The sequence below is a fragment of the Montipora foliosa genome, chromosome 9 (assembly GCF_036669935.1).
Source record: "Montipora foliosa isolate CH-2021 chromosome 9, ASM3666993v2, whole genome shotgun sequence".
In the NCBI taxonomy this organism is placed as follows: Eukaryota; Metazoa; Cnidaria; class Anthozoa; order Scleractinia; family Acroporidae; genus Montipora; species Montipora foliosa.
In genome coordinates, this window is record NC_090877.1 from 24571127 (window position 1) to 24590615 (window position 19489).

The 19489-nt window shown below is 39.0% G+C and overlaps 2 protein-coding genes across 2 annotated transcripts; both read left to right on the forward strand.

The window, feature by feature from the left end:
• The first annotated feature begins 734 nt into the window (after positions 1 to 734).
• Positions 735 to 10657, forward strand: LOC137971100 (ATP-binding cassette sub-family C member 4-like). Its single transcript, XM_068817820.1, has 4 exons — positions 735 to 937; positions 3630 to 4202; positions 7184 to 7563; positions 9580 to 10657. Exons 2-4 carry the CDS (start codon positions 3654 to 3656, stop codon positions 10655 to 10657), a joined length of 2007 nt encoding a protein of 668 aa, XP_068673921.1. The 5' UTR covers positions 735 to 937; positions 3630 to 3653.
• Positions 10658 to 10688: 31 nt separating this feature from the next.
• LOC137971101 (ATP-binding cassette sub-family C member 4-like) lies at positions 10689 to 16970 on the forward strand. Its single transcript, XM_068817821.1, has 4 exons — positions 10689 to 10822; positions 11264 to 11834; positions 12927 to 13063; positions 13612 to 16970. Exons 1-4 carry the CDS (start codon positions 10771 to 10773, stop codon positions 14544 to 14546), a joined length of 1695 nt encoding a protein of 564 aa, XP_068673922.1. The 5' UTR covers positions 10689 to 10770; the 3' UTR covers positions 14547 to 16970.
• Positions 16971 to 19489: the final 2519 nt, after the last annotated feature.

Genomic DNA, 19489 nt, shown 5'->3' on the forward strand with positions numbered 1-19489 from the left:
ATTATAGGTTGTTCACATGTCACAAAATCTTAATGTTATGGGTTCGAACCCGGTTGAAGACGCCTGAATTTCTCGGGTGTACAATTAACTGCTTAAATTGTACTGATAAATGCGAGGACCACTGCTATCTTTCGTTTAAATTCCGTACGATAACTTTAAGGCTATATTTGGAAGGAATCTTGTTAATAAGATATATTTCTTTCCTTCATAAGATGTGTTGGTGAATGAACTTACGTGTTGATGAAACGACTTTATTGTGCACTAATTAATTGGCTCACAATTTACTTAGTAATAGTGCACTTGATCCTCGGTTTCTTTATTTTTTTTGAAGATGGTTTTATTTTCGTTTCTCATTTGAACTACCTGCCTAAGGCCTTGCGCAGATAGAACGTGACTGTAGCGATCTCACTTTAACGCGAATAGTTCCCTTATTTCATTGGCTGGTGACTTTTCTTGTTGACAACTCACTCCGTAGAGGCGTGACATGTTTATCAATCTTTGAAGGGCGAAAAGTTGAGTTCGTCTTTCTGGAAAACCACTTTTCTCTCAAAGAATTAATAGGGTATATGCAATTGACGGATTTCCGTGAAATTTGATCAGAACATGCTCTGAATACTAAGGAACAAAACCGTGGCCAGTGACGCAGAACTACCTTTCGTATATTTTTAATTGTTTAGCATCACTTCTCTCTGGAGGCGGATATTGCCTTCATTTGAGTCTAGCATGATCCCTAAGCCATTTAGTTATGAGATGTAAGCTTTTTCTCAAATTCTGCACAGCCACAACCAGTCGGTGTTTTTGGGACCTGAAGTTTATATAAGGCTAAGCAGAAATGGATGGATTGATGTTTGCTGCGTGAAAGTAAAAAATGCATTTGGAGTTACATCCTCAATTCAAGTCTTTGTCCTTTTGAGATAACAAGACGCTACTACCACAGGTAAGCTCTGAAGAACTTTATACTAATTAAACCGACTTGTTAATAGCTCAGCCAGAAAAAAAAGACTGATTTCGTATATAGAATCAACCAAACTCTTACACAAAGTATCGTCTGTGACCTAGACATATCTTTACCGTGCATGACGAAGTGACCATGCAGGACAATTTTCGGTTTTTAATGGATTTGAAACTTGAAATTTTCAATTCAGTCTTGGATGCCCTTTATTAGGTTTTCCTTGGAAACGTTGCGATTTTTCTTTGTCAAAAAAGGTGTGAGAATGAAAATTAAAGCCCACTTGGTGGACTTAAGGCGCTTGATTCCCGACATCGTGCTTTCCATGCATACTTGTATTTACGCGCCAAAACTTCAGTTCTATAATTTGGATCGAATCTTTTATGTTTGCTTTGCTTTCTTGTAATACCGTCTTTCCAGATTTTTTACCTCCTAAATTGCACTGGGATATATATATACTTTTTAATTTTCCTTTTCATGACTGGCTACCTTTTGAACAACCGCTTATAATGCGCGCTTATTTGAGAGAAAAATCATGTAAATTTATGTTTTAAATTCATTCTTATTTTGTCCGGCTATAAATGGAAATCCGTATTTAGTGATATTAACTTTCTGTAGACAGCATAAGCCGATATAGCGAAGAGGATAGAAACTTGATGCAACTGATTGAACACTGAATTAAATAAGTATAGGATAAATGATTGCACTCAGAGGCCTTCTTCAAAAACGTTCTTAACACATTTTTCCATGCGGACTCACACAGGTCATCGAGTTGGAACAAGAGACCATTATTGTGGTCAAACATCTTCAGTTCTCATGGCCTGCTCCAGGCTGACCTTGTAGCTCAGTCGGTAGAGCGGCGGAGGTCTAACCCGAAGGTCGTGGGTTCAATTCCCACCCTGGTCGGAGTTTTTCTCTGTCCTTGTGTGGGCCCATTTCCATCAATAGGGCTTACGCTCACGTGGTTCATATGGGATAGAAATCTAGCACTTCACATTACAATCTATTTAAAATATAAGTGCTACACGGCCAATGTTTGTATAAACGTAACCTTTCCTTGACTGGAACAAGTACAGTCTTCTTGATAACACCAATATTATAAAAAACCTGTTTTATAGCAAATTTCGACTATAAGAGGCAAATGTTTATTCGGAGGTTGTATAAATTTTAATTTGGTGCGCCCTAGATTTGAAATTCCAAGAAAACAAGACTTCGTAGATGTTTTGCAAGACGCAGCTTTTAAGACGCGAGCATTCTATACCGCAGACATATCACAGTTGAGCAGCGTGCCGATCAGTAGTACTCTTAACACGGTTGCACATTAGGCTGAAACATGATTAGTCTGACTTAGTCAGATCTTTGATTCTTGCATAGGCAAAGTTGGATATCGACATTATTCTATGTTGTACGCTGTATACTGTTGTATTGTAAAACCTTTGCCACGTATCGAGCGTGTTATCAATTAGTTAAATTCTAAACTTGAAAACGTTTCGCCTTCCCGGCCTCTTCAGTTCTTAATATTGTTTAGGTTTCTGGATTTGTACTTGTATTTGCATAAGATCTACATGGTCTCCCATGGGAGGCAGAACGTTAATTGTAGATGTTTTTGAATGTCAATTAGTCCTTTTCAATTCTTGCGTGTGGTAAATACACGGTATTCCATTCTTCTTTCGCGTTCATACTCTTTCTTTCTGGGATTTTTCTGATATGTATTGCTTCGGTTATTTGTCTCATCATTGAGTCTCGGTGAAAAGTCTGTGATTAGTGATTAGTCTGATCACAAATGAAACATGTATCGTTATGAAAAGTGTTCACATCAGATAGTGCATTGCGCGAAACATGATTATTCTGAGCATGATTGAAACAACCTCGCGCGGTAGTTTCAATCATGGTTAGACCAAACGCGTTCAAAATGGCGAATGGATGCGGAGAGGAGGCGTGTGCCCAAAAGAAACAAAATTGGTGCTATGATGAGACCAAATGTCTAGTTGAAACATGGGCCGATGAAGAAGTACAACGGTAATTATCGGTGATAGGTAGATAGCATAATAGTTGGGAGAACATTGCCGCAAAACTTAAAGGGGCTAGGTCACGCAAATTTTAGGCAATTTCAGCACTGATCGAATGGTGATAGAATTAACAAAAATATCAAAATAACTGTTCAAAACTATAAAAGAACTCTAACAAAACACAGGGAAGCCAAGAAGGGCCATGGATGGACAAAACTGGAGAGGATTGAAATGGATTGAATTTGGGTAAATTTGAAAAACGTTGGCCCACCTTTTTTCAAATTTATATCAGTCTACATCAAAATGTCATTTACAAAGCTGAAAAATCATTCTCAATTGTTATGTGGCCGTGATTTTGCAAATGAAAGACTCTTGCTCTGCCAATTTGACGTTTAGAGCTCATAATTAACAAAATTAAGCAAAATTACCTAACATAGCGTGACCTAGCCCCTTTAATAACAACGGTTACAAGCGTACAGCATCGCAATGCAAAACCCAATTCACACGGTAGCCAAAGTACGGGGTCGGGATCGGGGTGTCTTTTCTTTTCCAAATTGTTTTGTTTTGTCTCAATTTTTGTTGAGTCAATATTTATGCTACTACAATGCTTGTTTCCGTTTGTTTCCTTACATACACAGCCCCACATCTATTTGTACTTTACTCTACTTTAGGTTCTGACGAGCTCACATTTGCCAATGGGTGTAAATTATGACCTTCTGGATGCAAAGTCGACCATCAAGGAGAATCCCAGAAAAAATGCCAACATCTTTTCTCTTCTTTTCTTTTGGTGGCTGAAAAAACTTCTTTCAATTGGGAACAGGCGCTCGCTCGAAAATGAAGATTTGTTCCCCTTACTTGACGACGACAAAACCAAAACGTCCACTGAAAGACTGCAGATGACCTGGGCTGAAGAAAGTACAGAGCATATTGAGGGACGAAGCGGAAATGGACATCGATTGTTTAGAGCTCTTCTTCGAATGTTATCCTGGAAGGACCACCTCTTCATATGGGGACTGGTCATTTTGCAGGCTACGTTTAGAGCCCTTCGCCCGGTGTGTTTGGGTTTGTTGTTACTTGAGCTAATGAAAGGGTCATATGAAGAAGTTTTTTGGGCGTATTTCTACGGTGCAGGGATTTGTCTGAGTCAATTTGGCGAGTCTTTGTGTTTCCATCAGCTTTTATACCATTCTGCATTAATTAGTTTGAGGTGGAAATCAGGGACAATTGCAATTGTTTACCAAAGGGTAAGAAATTATTCTAATGAACTGCCTAATTACAAAATGACGACATTTCGTAATTTGATCATGTCCTTGATTGACCATACGTGTTTGCTTAATGCGGTTGAATTCTTTGACGCTTTGTTGCGGAACGATGCTAGCGCGTTTAGAACTCGTTCTTCGTTAATCCGACGTAGGTTGCGCACTCGTTGTTGTCTTTGCGTTTGACAGTTGCTTGGTAAATAACCGCTTGTTGTAAACATTTGCCTTGCATGTGGCAAGATGCCTTTTTTCGACAATTGCATAGCTTTGGTTCGTTGATTTCCGTCGGGTTATCTTGGGATGCGTTTAACTTCCTTTTGTGTTGGGTGTCTATGATTTTCTTGACGTTGCTCATACAGCTGTAGCTCACTTTAATGGTATTCCCGTTAAATATTTTCCTTAAGATGTTTCCTTTGGGAAAGCACCACTTGACGAGGCTAAGAGAACGTTTGCCAATGTTGTGCTGACACTTTTACTGTAATGTCGGCTACCATAGAGTGTTGTTCGTATAGCTGAAGCCGTTTTCATCTAGGGCTTTTTGGTAAGGTGGAGCAGCCATATCAAAGGATTCCTTGTCTGACGATATGGATGAAAGGCGTCTGTTTATTCCAGCTGGTATATTTCGAGTAAGTAGAGGCGGGTGGTTGCTTTCCCTGAGCACATAAAGCAGGTTGGCGTTGGGCTTTGTATGGGGCTTGTACGTGCAGTTGCTGAGGTCGAATGTGACGTCCAAGAAGTCCTACACAAAGCCCAACGCCAACCTGCTATACGTGCACAAGGAGAGCAATCTGGAATAAACAGACGCCTTTCATCCATATCGTCAGACAAGGAATCCTTTGATATGGCTGCTCCGCCTTAAAAAAAGCCCTAGATGAAAGCGGCTTCAGCTATACGAACCGCAGACTAAAAACAGGAAAAGAAGGAACCGCCCTCGGAACAACATTCTATGGTATAACCCACCTCACAGTAAAAGTGTCATCGTCAATAGGTGCTTCCCCAAAGGAAACATCTTAAGGAAATATTTAACAGGAATACCATTAGAGTGAGCTGCAGCTGTATGAGCAACGTCAAGGAAATCATAGACACCCAGCACAAAAGGAATTTAATCGCATCCCAACAGAACGCAACGGAAATCAACGAACCAAAGCTATGCAATTGTCGAAACAAGGCATCTTGCCCCATACAAGGCAAATGTTTACAACAAGTGGTTATTTACCAAGCAACGGTCAAACGCGAAGACAACAACGAGTGCGCAACCTACGTTGGATTAACGGAGAACGAATTCAAAACTTGCTACTGCAATCACACAGCATCGTTCCGCAACAAAGCGTCAAAGAATTCAACCGACTTAAGCAAATACGTTTGGCCACTCAAGGACAATAACATCAATTTTGAGATGGAGTGGCAAACAATCGCGCGCTAAGCCCTATTGTAGTGCTAGTGAAAGGTGTAACCTCTGTTTGACCGAGAAATACATCATAATCTGCGAACCGCATCACTGCACACTGAGCAAAAGGAACGAACTAGTATCTTCGTGCAGGCACAGGGGGAAATTGCTACAGCGTGGAAGTCAATAAATTAATAAATGCCTATGTAAATGTAGTGATGACAGTTTTAATAAACTCCTGAAGAGTGAGGTTCACCTCACGAAACAGGCCTGTAGAGTAACAATGTTTTAGGATTATCTGTCCACTATATATCGCTCAGTACATTATTACTCTACAACGGAGAATCTACATCATTTACTTATATTTATTTATTTATTTATTTGTTTATTTATTTATTTATATAAATTTTGGTTTTATCAAAGGAGTTGATAATGTAAATTGGCCACCGTACAGAGATTCTAAAAGCTGACGTTTCGAGCGTTAGCCCTTCGTCAGAGCGAATCGAGGAATTGTGGGTTACGTGTAGTTTTATAGTAGAGTAGGAGCTACGCTATTGTTGGTAACACGGCAACGTGCAAAATAAGAATATATTAGTTAAATGAAAAGCGTTCGTTAATACCGTGAGGATTAAGGGTGCCGATTTGGAAGATTCTTGCAGCTTTCCGTCGTACCTAGATGTAGGGAAAGGCCGCAGATAGCCATGTGTTTTTCGGAGTGGTTAGGGAGATTAAAATGACCTACATCTAAGTACGACGGAAAGTCGCCGCAAGAATCTGGAACAAAAATTCATCTTCCAAATCGGCACCCTTAATCTTCACGGTATTAACGAACGCTTTTCATTTAACTAATATATTCCTATTTTTCACGTTGCCATGCTATCACCAATAGCGTAGCTCCTACTCCACTATAAAACTACACGTAACCCACAATTCCTCGATTCGCTCTGACGAAGGCTAACGCTCGAAACGTCAGCTTTTAGAATCTCTGTACGGTGGCCAATTTACATTATCAACTCCGTTGATAAAACCAAAATTTTTGTAGTACTACTTCCCCACCAACGCACCACCACAGTTTCTTTAGAAACTACCCCCTTCATTCATTTATATATATATATATAGTTTATTATTATTATTATTATTATTATTATTATTATTATTATTATTATTATTATTATTATTTATTTATTTTTTTTAATATAGCTTTTATTGTAATAAGTAGTATATTTATTGTAATTTTATATCTGGAAATAAAGATTATTATTATTTTTAATTATTATTATTATTATTATTATTATTATTTTATTACACTAACTTATTTTTGAGTTAAGCACAGTTCTAGATTTATAAAACGTGCAGGAACACTCTAAAAAACTGGAATAACTTATGGTGTTCTCTGTTTTATTTTTATTTTATTTTATAGCTTAGGGGTAACACTAAATGACATTTCTTATGACAATGGTATATTGCATTATTTATTATCATCTCCCGATTTAAAAAAAACAACCACACAGTTTAGCAAAAACAGCAGAATTGACGAGATTGGATACTGAACTCGTTTAATTTGCGGATTTACTTGCAGGTCCTTACTTTCCGTCAAGTAGATTTTACAAACATAACACGAGGCCACGTGATTAACCTTATTGCTAGTGACCTTCAGCGCTTCGAACCTGTAGGAGAGAAATTGGTTCTTATCCTTGGAGTCTTGCTTAATTGTTGTACTAATTCTTCCCTAATGGTTTACTTGTTTGGATGGAAAGCTATGTCAGGCATAGTTTTTTTCTTCACCCTTCCTTTTTACTACGGCATTGCTGGAAAATGGTGTGTACGTTTGCGGTCTAAAATATCTAACGTGGCGGATGAGCGAGTCAATTTGATGAACTCTATCATCTCTGGTATTCGTACCGTGAAGATGTATGCGTGGGAGTGGCCTTTCCTGGAACGAGTGCTACAGGCGAGATCGTAAGTGTTCACAAGCGGTCGTAGTAGACATTCAACTATGCTTTATAAAGTTCTCCTTCTCTATCTATAATGAGTCACTTATATCCTCTTATACCGAACTTAGCATGCCAAAGGGCTCGTTTCTTGGATTCTTTGGAATGGTTAGAAAACCTTCTTACCGTACCAACTGTTTCAAACAAAGAGAAATATAACAAAAGGCACTGCAAATGTTCGTCCACGAAAGTGAAACTACAACCTTCATACAACGGCGGTCAATGCTGTGTCAACTGTAAACACACATTGAAAGATAATCTCATGATGAGTAGCACCTGTCGTAGTAAAAAGGAGAAAAAACGAAACCTGTTTTTAAGTCTTGATACGTTGCACTTATTATTCCACTAACACCATTTTATCATATTTTTCGAAGACAACGTGCAAAATATTAAGACAAACAGAGTATATGCGGACGGAACTTGATAAAGCCCAAAAATTTAGCTTCTCGTCGCTTGTCACTCGTCATTTCGTTTATCAAATCAAAAAAGATGACACCTCAATGGTCTGTGTTGTTTTCGTTATCCGCACGCGCCTTCGTGACTATTTTGCAATTGATACGATTTTCATTCAATTCAGGAAGAAGCTAAAATACTAAAAAATGGCGTAGTAGTGGAATAATAAATCCCATATTAAAAGGTTTAAGGTATAATGCTTGAGGACATTTTGCTCGTTCTTCGTATTTGCCCACGCCCCTTCGGGACTCGGAAAAATACTACATAGCTCGAGAACGTGAACTTTTTAGCCAGCGGCAAAATTTAGAGCTCTGGGGGAATCAATTTTTTAGCTAAAAACTGGGCTTCCGGTTTTAGTGCGCATGTACGCTATAAGTGGCGATTCTGCCGGACCCGAAGAGGTATTTTCAAGCGTTTTCCCTCTTTTTTCAACGGTCGTAAATCTGCCACTTTAGTACTTTTATCGCGTTGCTTTTTGTCGGAATCCACGTATAAAGCTTTAAATTGTGCAAACGTAACGATTTTATTTTTCGGGAACATTGCCGACAGACATACTGCGAAAATCCGCCATTTTGGCAAGCTTCAATCCTCGTAATCTCCAAAAAGAATTTTGCAATTCTTTCGTCCCGAGATTTTCCTCCGAACAACAGCGCATGGTGATCATAAGCAGTCAAACTCTTGCAATAAAAGCGGCAGAATATTTTTTTTAGAAGCGTACGCGGGTTTAGTTGGGGTGCTGTCAGCCATTTCATTGGCAGCTTTTATTTGTAACAATTTAACTTGTAAACAGCTGCGGGGTGCATTGATGCTCAATGAGACAGAAAGAACAGCCACTCAGAATCGTCCCTCAAATTGATTTCCCCAAGCCACCGGCCAGAAGATCACGAGCTCTGGGAACGAGATTGGCTTCGCGTATTATGTTAAGCCATTCAATAAGGTGTATATTTGACCCCGCTGAAAACAAATCGAAATAATTCTGTGTCATAGGTTTACTAAGTTTTGGCGGCTTTCTCCTTTTATTTTCAATATAGAACAATCTCCGGATAAAAATGTGTTCTCATGAAACGTGTTGATAGGAGAAATTTGCCACCGGCACTGACATTTCGAGCGTTAACGAATGAGCAGTCTGTTGCTTCATATGACCAATACTTACCAGGTCCTTCCGCTCGAACACAAGAGCGAATAGAATTAGTGAGCATTTTTCCTGTGATTCGTTCATGTTTTCCTTACTAGTCTACTTTCTCACCCATAAATTTCGCCATCTCCAACTAACCCTCAATCCATCTTAACTTTTCAACGTATAATCTGTGTAACGAAGTAAATAAATAAAGATCGATACAGTGTTGTCGGCAACACCCTTCCTCAGAGCAAATTGACAAATGAATTATTGTGAGTTCTTAGCGGTTTATATATAGGAAGTAGAGAAGCCTGCAATCTGTGCTACCCTAATGACATTAATGCACTTTCTTAAGAAACTAATCCCTTCATTTTCTGGATGACCCTAGCTAACACAATCTGTTTTATCTTTCAGATATGAATTGAATCTGATCAGGTGGAAAGCAGCTATACTTTCGACCTTTGATACTTTATATCTCTCCTGCAACACTATCGCAGCTTTCATATCGTTCACCATAATGGTATTAAATGGAGTAGACCTTAACTCATATAATACCTTCATGATTCTATCACTCCTGAATTCAATTAAAACAGATGTCACGTGGACGGTTGCACAAGGAGCTAAAGAGTTAGCTGACTTTGCTAAGGCTTTGTGTCGCATCCAAGACTTACTTGAGTATAACTATTGCAGCGCGCAACAATTTCTCCACGGTGCTTTTGCTGATTGTAAGAAAGGTAAATCTTTTAAAGAAAACAAAGCAAGCACTGTCTCACTTCAGAATGTGGTATGTAGTTGGAATGGCAGATGGGAAAGACCTTCTTTGAAATCGGTTTCCTTAAAAGCTGACAAAGGTGACCTTGTTTTCATTATTGGTCCGGTTGGTTGCGGAAAGTCATCCATATTCTATGCCATTCTAAACGAAATGTCACTACTAGAAGGTGACATAAGATATCACGGTAAAATTGCGTGGAATAGTCAGCAGTCCTGGATATTTTCTGGGACTGTAAGAGAAAATATTCTGTTTGGCGAAGCGTTTGACGCAAAGAAGTATGGCAAAACGTTAGGGGCATGTGACCTTCACAAAGACTTAGAAAGACTCCCTTTTGGAGACATGACACGTGTCGGAGAACGTGGAATAGTTTTGAGTGGTGGGCAGAGAGCTCGTGTAGAATTGGCACGTGCAGTCTACTTTAATGCTGATATCTACTTGCTGGATGATCCATTGAGTGCAGTTGACACAAAGGTCGGACAACATATTTTTCAGAACTGCATCAGCACCTTATTGCATGGCAAAACTCGGTTAATGATCACCCACAATTTTCAAGTGCTCAAGGATGCCAAAAATATTGTTGTTATGAAAAACGGACAAACGTCATTGAAAGGCAGCTTTACGACATTGCTTCAATCTGGCTGCGATCTTAACACAGTAAATCAGTCTCCAGAACCAGAAGTCTCCCGAATTAAAAAGAAAGAGCTGAGATTCAAGACATAAACAAACATGATACCGAACGGTGGGAAGATGCCATTGGTTTGAATAAGGCCGATGAAGATCTTTTGGATGGTTCTATTTCGCCGACCATTTACTGGAACTACGTGCGAGCTGGAATGTCTTCTGTCGCAATTGGAATCATGATCATGTTCTTCGTTGTCGTGCAAGGTAGTTTAAATTAGACTGGCGTCTTTGTTTTTCTTTGTATCGTTCCTATCTCGACTACTATTTTCTGAGTAGTGATTTTATTTTTAGGATTACTCGGCTTTCGTGGGGATTTATAGTAATTTAGTACCTGTGTTGTCTACTCCTTGTCGGCACTTCTTAGTTGGCACGGACAGTGCTGCTTACACATGATACGTCTCTAGGATTTTCCTCCCTTAATGAAAACAGCCCCTGCACGCAAAAAAGACCAACCCGCACGATTTTTGGGATGCGAGAACTTCCAAAGAAATTTGAAAAAAAGTGGTATCAGACTTGATACGTTTGGGTTATGCAGTTAGTGATAACAGTTGTTAAATAATACAGTCGAAGATTCTACTTTCAATACAGTAGCAAATAATCTCTTTACTAAATGCGCTGTGTCTTCTTTCATTCATTTTCTCTAAGGATTCCTCGTACTTCCTGATTGGTGGCTTCTTAAAGTGACGTCTCGATCACATGACCCACAGTTTCAAACCATTGAGTTATATATTTTTGGTGGCTTAGGGGCTGTAGCCTTCTTCTTGTCATTCTTCAGGGCAGCCGTGACATTGAATGCCTTGGTTAAGTCTTCAAAGAATCTTCACCACTCCATGCTGACAGCGGTGTTGAGGGCTCCTGTTCTATTCTTCGACACCAACCCAGCTGGACGAATATTAAACAGATTTTCGCGAGATATTGGCATCGTGGACGAGTTATTACCTTATGCCTTTTTAGACGCTCTTTTAAATAGTCTGTTTGTTTTCGGGTCGCTTGTTCTTCCGTCTGTTTTGAATCCCTGGGTTACCATCCCGGCCATTACCTCCGTCGTGGTTTTTCTTTTAATGGCGCGTTACTACCTTAGGTCTGCACGGGATCTGAGGCGAATGGAAGCAGTAAACAGGAGTCCAGTATTGTCTCATTTTAGCGAGACGTTGGAAGGATTGGTACATATTAGGGCCTTTCATAAAGAGAACAGCTTTTTGGAAAGATTGTATGGGTATGAGTTTAAATTATTTACTTTCCTATAATTTCAGGTTTATCAACTTAATGGTTTAATTGCTGCCCTTAACAACTATTTTGAAGAATGGAATGTTGCGTTTGTCAGCTTTTCACATTAAAGTCGAAAGACATGTATACAGTATATGTTTCGGCCGATAGTTGTAAATCTGGCTAAATAGCTGGACTTTGTATCACAAACGTGGGATCCATCTCATAAGGCCTCTGAATTAACTTCAAAGGACTCAGTTTGTTCTGAAAACATCTAAAGGGGAAGACGAGTACTGAACTGACTACTGTCAACCTGAATTTGGTGCTCATGTATATTACTGTACTTTATTCACACGAAAAGTAATCGAAGTAGAGCTAAAGCGGTAATAGCCACAGTAATTTGCCCTTTCACTTGCTGTGAAAAATAAGTTGAAGTGATCTCGGAAATGATCAACATGTCAACCTATCTCGATGTCAATGTTACTCGATTCCCTTTTATTTTCTTCAATCTTCCTGCGGGTTTTGGTATCTTGTTAATTAGTAACCACATTTCCTCTCAGGGGTGCTATTTACCTTATATCGTTTCCGTAGAAACGATGCGTAGTTAATTTTATCACAGTTCGCACTTGTTACTTATGATTCAGAGTCTAGCCAAGGGCTAAGTATTTCAATCCTGTCACATGGGTCATAGCACTCGGTATCTAACAAGTACTTGCTTCGGTCCAATAAGATTGTTTCTTTCCCTACCCTTGTCCTTTGCTTCCAAAGAGACTGTCAAAGGCACTTATAATCCGAGATTACTATTAGTATAGTGACTCCTAGAGACTATTATTTTATTTCCACTCACGGTTTAGCTAATCGCGTTCGCCGGATTAAAAGTTATCTTTGACTAGATCTCGCAAATACTAGGGACCATCTCGTACAAGACTAAAACTGGCGTCGTTTTCATCTTAATATATTGTAAATGGTCTTTTTTAAACTGAAATGGCTTTCAGGTTGCGGAGATCCGTTTTTTTGTTTTGTTTTTGTTTTTGTTTGCCTAAAGATGATATATTTTATCTGAAGAGCATTAAGACAGCTTTTCCGCTCTTTTTTGTGTCAGATACCAAGACGCACACAACAAGGTCTGGTTTGCCATCATATCAACAACAAGATGGCTTGGAACCCAAGTTGACATGATCTGCATTGCTTTTGTCATATTTGTGGTTTTCCTTGGTATTTTGACCAATAAGGACTCTGGTAAGTGTTTTAAAAAGCTGAGCTACTTTAAACTGACATCATAGCAAAAAGGTCTGTTAAGGGCGATGCATACTATTGTTATTGCGCATTTCGGCGCATCTCCGGATACTAGGATTCTCTATGCTTGGTGCTTACTAGCACAGGGATAAATTTGCGCAGTTTAAAACTACGCGGAGAAAGCTGAACTTAACAAGTATTCTTGGTATCCAAAAAGAAAATTGGGGGTAAACGTGATGCATTTTTCAGAGATCATTAAATTTCAATTTAGAAATTCCATACATTAATTCCTACTTCAAAGCGTTTTACAAATGTTGTTGATCAATTGGCCTTGAAAAATGGGTGGTTAACCCCAATTTTCTTTTTGAATTTCAATAACACTTGTTAAGATCTGCTTTTTCCGGATATTCATACACCGCGCAAAAATATGTTTGAATTAGTAGACACCGTCCTAAAGCAATGATCATTGTTAAATACCGCTTTTTAACTCACTTCTCACGTTGTAAAACCAACCAAGGCTCATGCTGACGTATTCTTCACTGTCATTTAAGGTGCCTCTGCCTTGTCCATTGTGTACGTTTTGAATCTCGCTATAGACACATGTCAATATACCATCAGAAGATGTTCAGAAGTTGAGAACTACATGACATCAGTTGAACGAATCATCACCTACACCCACTTAGAGCAAGAGCCTGGATACAACAATGATCTCCAACCCCCTGATAGCTGGCCACAGCACGGTCAAGTAAGCACCAGTAATTTAGGACTCGTCTACTACGAAGGTGGCCCAAAGATACTTAAAGATTTGACTTTCACCATTGGCCGCCATGAGAAGATTGGAATCGTTGGCCGCACAGGAGCAGGCAAATCGTCATTGGTCGCAGCTCTCTTTCGCATGCCTCAACCGACGGGTGAAGTCATCATTGATGGTGTCAATATTGCTGATATCAACATTCAAAGATCTCGCCAAGCCATGGCAGTCATTACCCAGGATCCTGTGCTATTTACCGCTTCACTTCGTGTGAATTTGGATCCCTTTAAGGAGTACGAAGACAAGGAGCTCTGGGATGTTCTAGAGGAAGCGGGTTTGAAGCCTATGGTAGAACGGTTGCCTCGGCAACTCAGCGAAGAGGTCAGAGAATGTGGAGCAAACTTCAGCGTTGGAGAAAAGCAGCTGTTTTGTCTAGCTCGCGCTTTACTGAAGAGGAACAAAATCATCGTTATGGATGAAGCAACGGCGAACGTTGATCACAAAACAGATCAATTGATTCAAGAAACAATCCGTACGAAATTTAAAGGTTGTACAGTCATCACAATTGCGCATCGATTGAATACCGTCATTGATTATGATCGAGTTTTAGTTCTGGAAAACGGACGAATCGTGGAATTTGACAAGCCTACAAAGTTACTGGAGAACAGAGCTGGTGAATTCTCAAGGCTCTATCACAGTCACGACATCGCTGGTTCTAAAGATGACGAGCACTGATCATAATTTAGTTGTTTAATTGAGGCGTGTGTTGTTTTTTAACTGTATTTTTGGGAAAGAGAGGTGTAAAGCCGCTGTTACACGTTGAAACTTTTAGCTGAAACTCTAAATGTGCAACGGCGCTGCAAACTTCTGGCGCTGGGAACTTCGAAACTGGTCTCGAATTATGTTGTTTGCGTTACCTTAGCCAGTTTCTGATTGGCTTACGCAGCGTAGCGTAACAAGACCGAGCGAGACCAGTTTCACGAAGTGGTGTTACACTGTGAAACTCCTGTTTTTATCACCACTGCGATTACTGTGACCGTTGCAGAAGTAGAAAGCGGTTCTAGTTTTTGCCAAACTTGTCTCGCTACGGAAGTTCAAAAGGGGTTCACGAAACCGACAATGTTACACGGTGCAATGCTTCGTAAAACTTGTTTCGCAAGGCCGTTGCACTCAGGTTTCTGCTAACAGTTTGGGTGGTGTCGTACCTCATTGAACGGGCTTTAGGATTGGCCAAAAGAACAATAGAACGAACAGTGGATTTGGCACAGAAAACAATAGGAAGTACGACACTATACAGCCAATGAAATATGGTGGTCAACAAGATAAGGGGTACGACCCTACCTAAAACTTTCGACGTTTAACAGCGGCTTGCCCTTTTCCGGCCCTGTCTGTCGGCACTCTATTAATTGGCCAATTTTTCGTTTAAGAGGTTTTATAGTTACAATTTACAGAACTGACAAGGACGTAAAGGATAGCGTCAAAAATCTTTAAGGTTTTTAGAACTGCATTCTAATTATTGCTCAACTAATCGAATCGAAACTTTACAGCCTGGAGGCTAGCGAAATTAGGGCAGCAACCCTAAAGTCCTTAACATTAACTCCCTCTTTGTTGAAGACATCCAGAATATTCTAAGATGCCTCTTATGGGTTAGGGCTATAGTACCAAAACGCAATTTTAAAAATTCTTAATGAAAATTTTAGTTGGCTCTCAGATAGTGGAGGCGAAGGAACGATCGAGAACGAGCAAAAGAAATGGAGCGGGGTCTGGATTTTTTCCCTCGCCTCCACTATCAGAGAGCCTGGAACAGGCTACAATAGTTCCAGACCAAATTCATGACACTGCAGAGCAAACAGAGCCTTAGGAACTAGTTTCTCATAAGAGTCAATTATAATCGTTTGCTGGGAACAGCCCGGAAATGTGAACCAATAACTTTCATCAGTTTTCAATATTCCTTATAATCATCGGCATGAAAGTGACACCAACTAACTGATAACTCAACAGCAAAGTACCGCAAAATTACAAGGCAAAGCAACTTGTTTAAATAATCTTAGCTACAATTTTTATCTACATTTTGTTAAAGGGTTTATTTCGTTTTATAAATTCTCTTTTTGTTTTAATCTTTTTTGTTCTGTTTCTGCATTTTGAAGAACAAAGAGAGTTCAAGTTCAAGTTCAAGTTTATTGTTCACCCTCGGTAGAGAGCATTAAGTGCTTCAAATATTAAAAAAGCTAACGGCGAGGAAGCCAAAAGAAAACCAGGTACTGAACTTATAAGGGATAGGCTTCTTCAATCAATTTAATTAATACACGGAGAATTAACAGAAGTATCATGTCTAGCATACAATATTTAGCAATTATTGAATGAGGCTGAGTAGGATATGAAGATTTCTGCAGGTCGAGGAGGGTGTTATCCACCAAGGCCAAAGGCCGAGGTGGATAACATCCTCCGAGATCTGCAGAATTCTTCATATTCTACGAAAGCCGAATTCAATAATTGCTTTATTATTCATTCAAAATATTTTCTTCGCTCAAATTTCTAAACCTACTCGCAGCCATTTTTCTGCTCAACAAAAATAACACAATCTAGTCCCCAGCTTTTTTCGGTCAACGGTTCAATAATTTGCAGCGAGGGCTGCACTTTTGACGTCATTGATTTAATATGACGAAGTTTCTTTCCAAATTTGGTGAACAGCAGCTGGTTATGGTGAGTTATGCGTGGGGTTTTAACCAATCAGAAACGGGGAAATATTTTGAATGAATAATAAACTACATAATTGTATTAAGCGTTAGATTAGGCTAAAATTTAATTGTGTGTGTGTCAAGCAAAGTTTAATAAATGCGAATAAATATTTTAGTCTCGAAAAGTTAACACAGATGCAAATATTAATCCCAAATCCAGATTACCTATGCTGCTGTTACCCTTCAAGAAGGGCACAGAATACATGTATCTAAACCAAGAGATGATCAAGGTAAGTTTACCTTGATAATCTCTTGACCTAAACACAACAACCATTCTTCCGTCCGCAAACAATGGAAATTTAATTTTCCTAAAAGCGTACTCACAAATAACACGGTCGACAACTCATTTCATTTAGTTTTTCGCACACTAACATGAAATGGTTCGGTCTCGTAATAAGACCAAAAAGAGCATTGATATAATGTCAAGAAGACCAGATTTGACTATATACACTTTCATTCCAAGTTGTAATTCTCGGTAGAAATCGTTAAAAAGGTACGCATACTTCGACAATGGCTTTTTTTCTGCATTTACTTGAAAAAGAAAATTTGAATTGACATAAATTAACGCCCCTGGCTTAGTGAACCATGTAGGTAATATACCATTACGCGTGGGCTGACTTGAGATATTGGTGTAAGTTACAAGAACCGCAAAGACATAACTAAGGTAAACTGGCTTTCCTTTGCACTTAAAATGATGACTGGTTAACACTTATCCCTGCTAAATAATTCTGTAGTCTAAATAAAAACAAGTTTAGAGAACTCGTTTACTGGGATAAAAGCATCCAGTATTGAAGATTTGACATTTGGGAGTAGCGTCCCGCTTGATATTGGCAAAAATAAGATTTCTGATTTCAAGTGCTTTTATAAAAGGCAATCGCAACTATGAAGAGAAGTCGACTTCCGAATGATCTGCTGAACTTTGCAAGGGGTTATGTTTGGGAAACGAAGGGAGACGTGATTTATTCACTGAGGACGAAGCTTCGATTAAGCGTGAATTGTAAGTTTAAGCCAGTTTTAAATCTTTTTATAGACGTAAGCAGGATACTAGTAGTGGGAAACTCGATAGTTACCCATTCTAGGACTACACTCCTTACAACTGCAAGGATGTGAAAGATTTCAATCACCTTTCAGGTGGGGTTTACTTCGGTGTAAAAACCTGTGAAACTTTGTCTTTGATTTGTTAGCTGGTGGTAGGGTTAGGTTATTGTTTGATGTTTTTTTTTTTTTTGCTCTTTTGTTTTCCTTTGTGTTACGTTATCTGTGAGTTTCACAGGTTTTTACACCGAGGATGAGCCTTCAGGTGCTTCTATTGGTCCTCAGCCGATACGTGATCCCTTGTTGTGTAAAGATTGCGCAAGCAAGTATCATTGATTGCTGAATCCTTCTTTCGTGTAACATGATATGAATAAAGGCGTATTGCGTCCGGAGAAAAAAAAGCACATAATAGTGAATAAGGACCTAGTGTGTCTCCACAGGAGGGCTAGTAGCTCAATAAGTAGTGCATCCTACAGGTTTACCTAGGACTCTGACTTTTTCAGTTGTCCATTCGCCCGTTGAATTGAAGCAGGTAGCCACTATGTAGGACTTCATGTTTCGCGATCTTTAACTGAGATATCGAGCTAACCAAGTCAAATCCGAGATGCTTTGTTTATATATCAGCAATGTCTTAGTTTCCATTTCGTCATAACAAAAAAAACTCCGATAAACTATTTTTAAAGGTACAAAAAGAACGACGTTTCGACGCCATCCAAACGTCATTATCAAGTCAAAAGTAAAAATTGGAAATTGAGTATAAATACTAAAGGCACAATATGTAGCAACGATAATTGCCAACGAGCAAGCCGAGCGAAGACGCGAGGCTTGCGAGGCGGCCAGCTTAATGCCGCGCGAAATATTGCAGCAGGCAGAAATTTTTTCGATCGTGCTGTGAAAAAGTGTAATGTAAGCCTGCGTAGTGTAATGTAAGGTTTCCTGCAGATTTTAGTAGGGACCAATAAAAGCGTGTGTTTTGGCGTGTGATGTCATTAACCAAATTTTTGACAACCTTGCATGACCCGCGCGACTATTGATGATATCGTGTTTGGAGGTGAGTGAAAACATATTTTTTTCCCATTTCCCTGACCTTTGTGTTGTGTACACTTGCTCTGAGTGTTCTTTAATACCGGTACTTATTTTTGAACCATCGTGTTCTATAATGAGTGAACGAGCTCAAAATTAAACCAGCGTACGTGTTCTTATCGGCCACTGTTGTCAATTTCGGATTTTGGCCCGCGAGTAGAGCAGTTTGTTGTTCGTTTTGTAACCATTGAGTTGTGAACAATTTATTTTAATTTTCAAAGGAATTATGTTGTCTGCAAAGTACACAATTCAACGATCAACTTGACTTCCAATTCATGGCTGTATCTTGCAAAATAGAATTCTGCTAGGATAACAACCTTCATGTGCGAGAGAGGTTGATTCCCCATTACATGTTTCACACGGAAAAGTCTGAAAACGCTTTGGCGATTTTATACAGGGCACTGAGTTTATTGTATATTCCTGTTAAAATTAAGGCCGTTCAAGAATTACAGCAGTACTTCCATATTATTGCAAAACGCGTTGACATATATATTGTTGTTGAAGATACAAAGTGTGCAATTTCTATTATTGTAATATTGTTAAGTTGCAGTATAGTTAAGTTGCAGTACTTTCGAATAAAAAAAAATCACAACTACTGTTGGGTATTTTGAAACTCTGATTCAAATCTGCAAACTATATATTATATTGACTGTTTCGTTGGCACTTAGCGATAGCTATTACTAGTACTATAGAAATTAATTAAAACAAAAAGCTTAGCATGAATGGAATCTGTTTGAATATTAAAATAAGGCTTAAGTTTTCCAGTGAATAATATTTCAAAAACCAAACAATCGAATTTGCCCTGGCACTTCCTAAGAATTT

What these genes read in the sequence shown, in the direction of transcription:
- LOC137971100 (XM_068817820.1), top strand. Translation starts at nt 3,654, where the DNA reads ATGGGTGTAAATTATGACCTTCTGGATGCAAAGTCGACCATCAAGGAG. An exon ending in TTGCAATTGTTTACCAAAGG is followed by an intron (nt 4,203 to 7,183) that starts GTAAGAAATTAT and finishes ATTTACTTGCAG; the next exon opens with GTCCTTACTTTCCGTCAAGT. An exon ending in CGAGTGCTACAGGCGAGATC is followed by an intron (nt 7,564 to 9,579) that starts GTAAGTGTTCAC and finishes TTTATCTTTCAG; the next exon opens with ATATGAATTGAATCTGATCA.
- LOC137971101 (XM_068817821.1), top strand. Translation starts at nt 10,771, where the DNA reads ATGTCTTCTGTCGCAATTGGAATCATGATCATGTTCTTCGTTGTCGTG. An exon ending in GTTCTTCGTTGTCGTGCAAG is followed by an intron (nt 10,823 to 11,263) that starts GTAGTTTAAATT and finishes ATTTTCTCTAAG; the next exon opens with GATTCCTCGTACTTCCTGAT. An exon ending in TTTGACCAATAAGGACTCTG is followed by an intron (nt 13,064 to 13,611) that starts GTAAGTGTTTTA and finishes CTGTCATTTAAG; the next exon opens with GTGCCTCTGCCTTGTCCATT.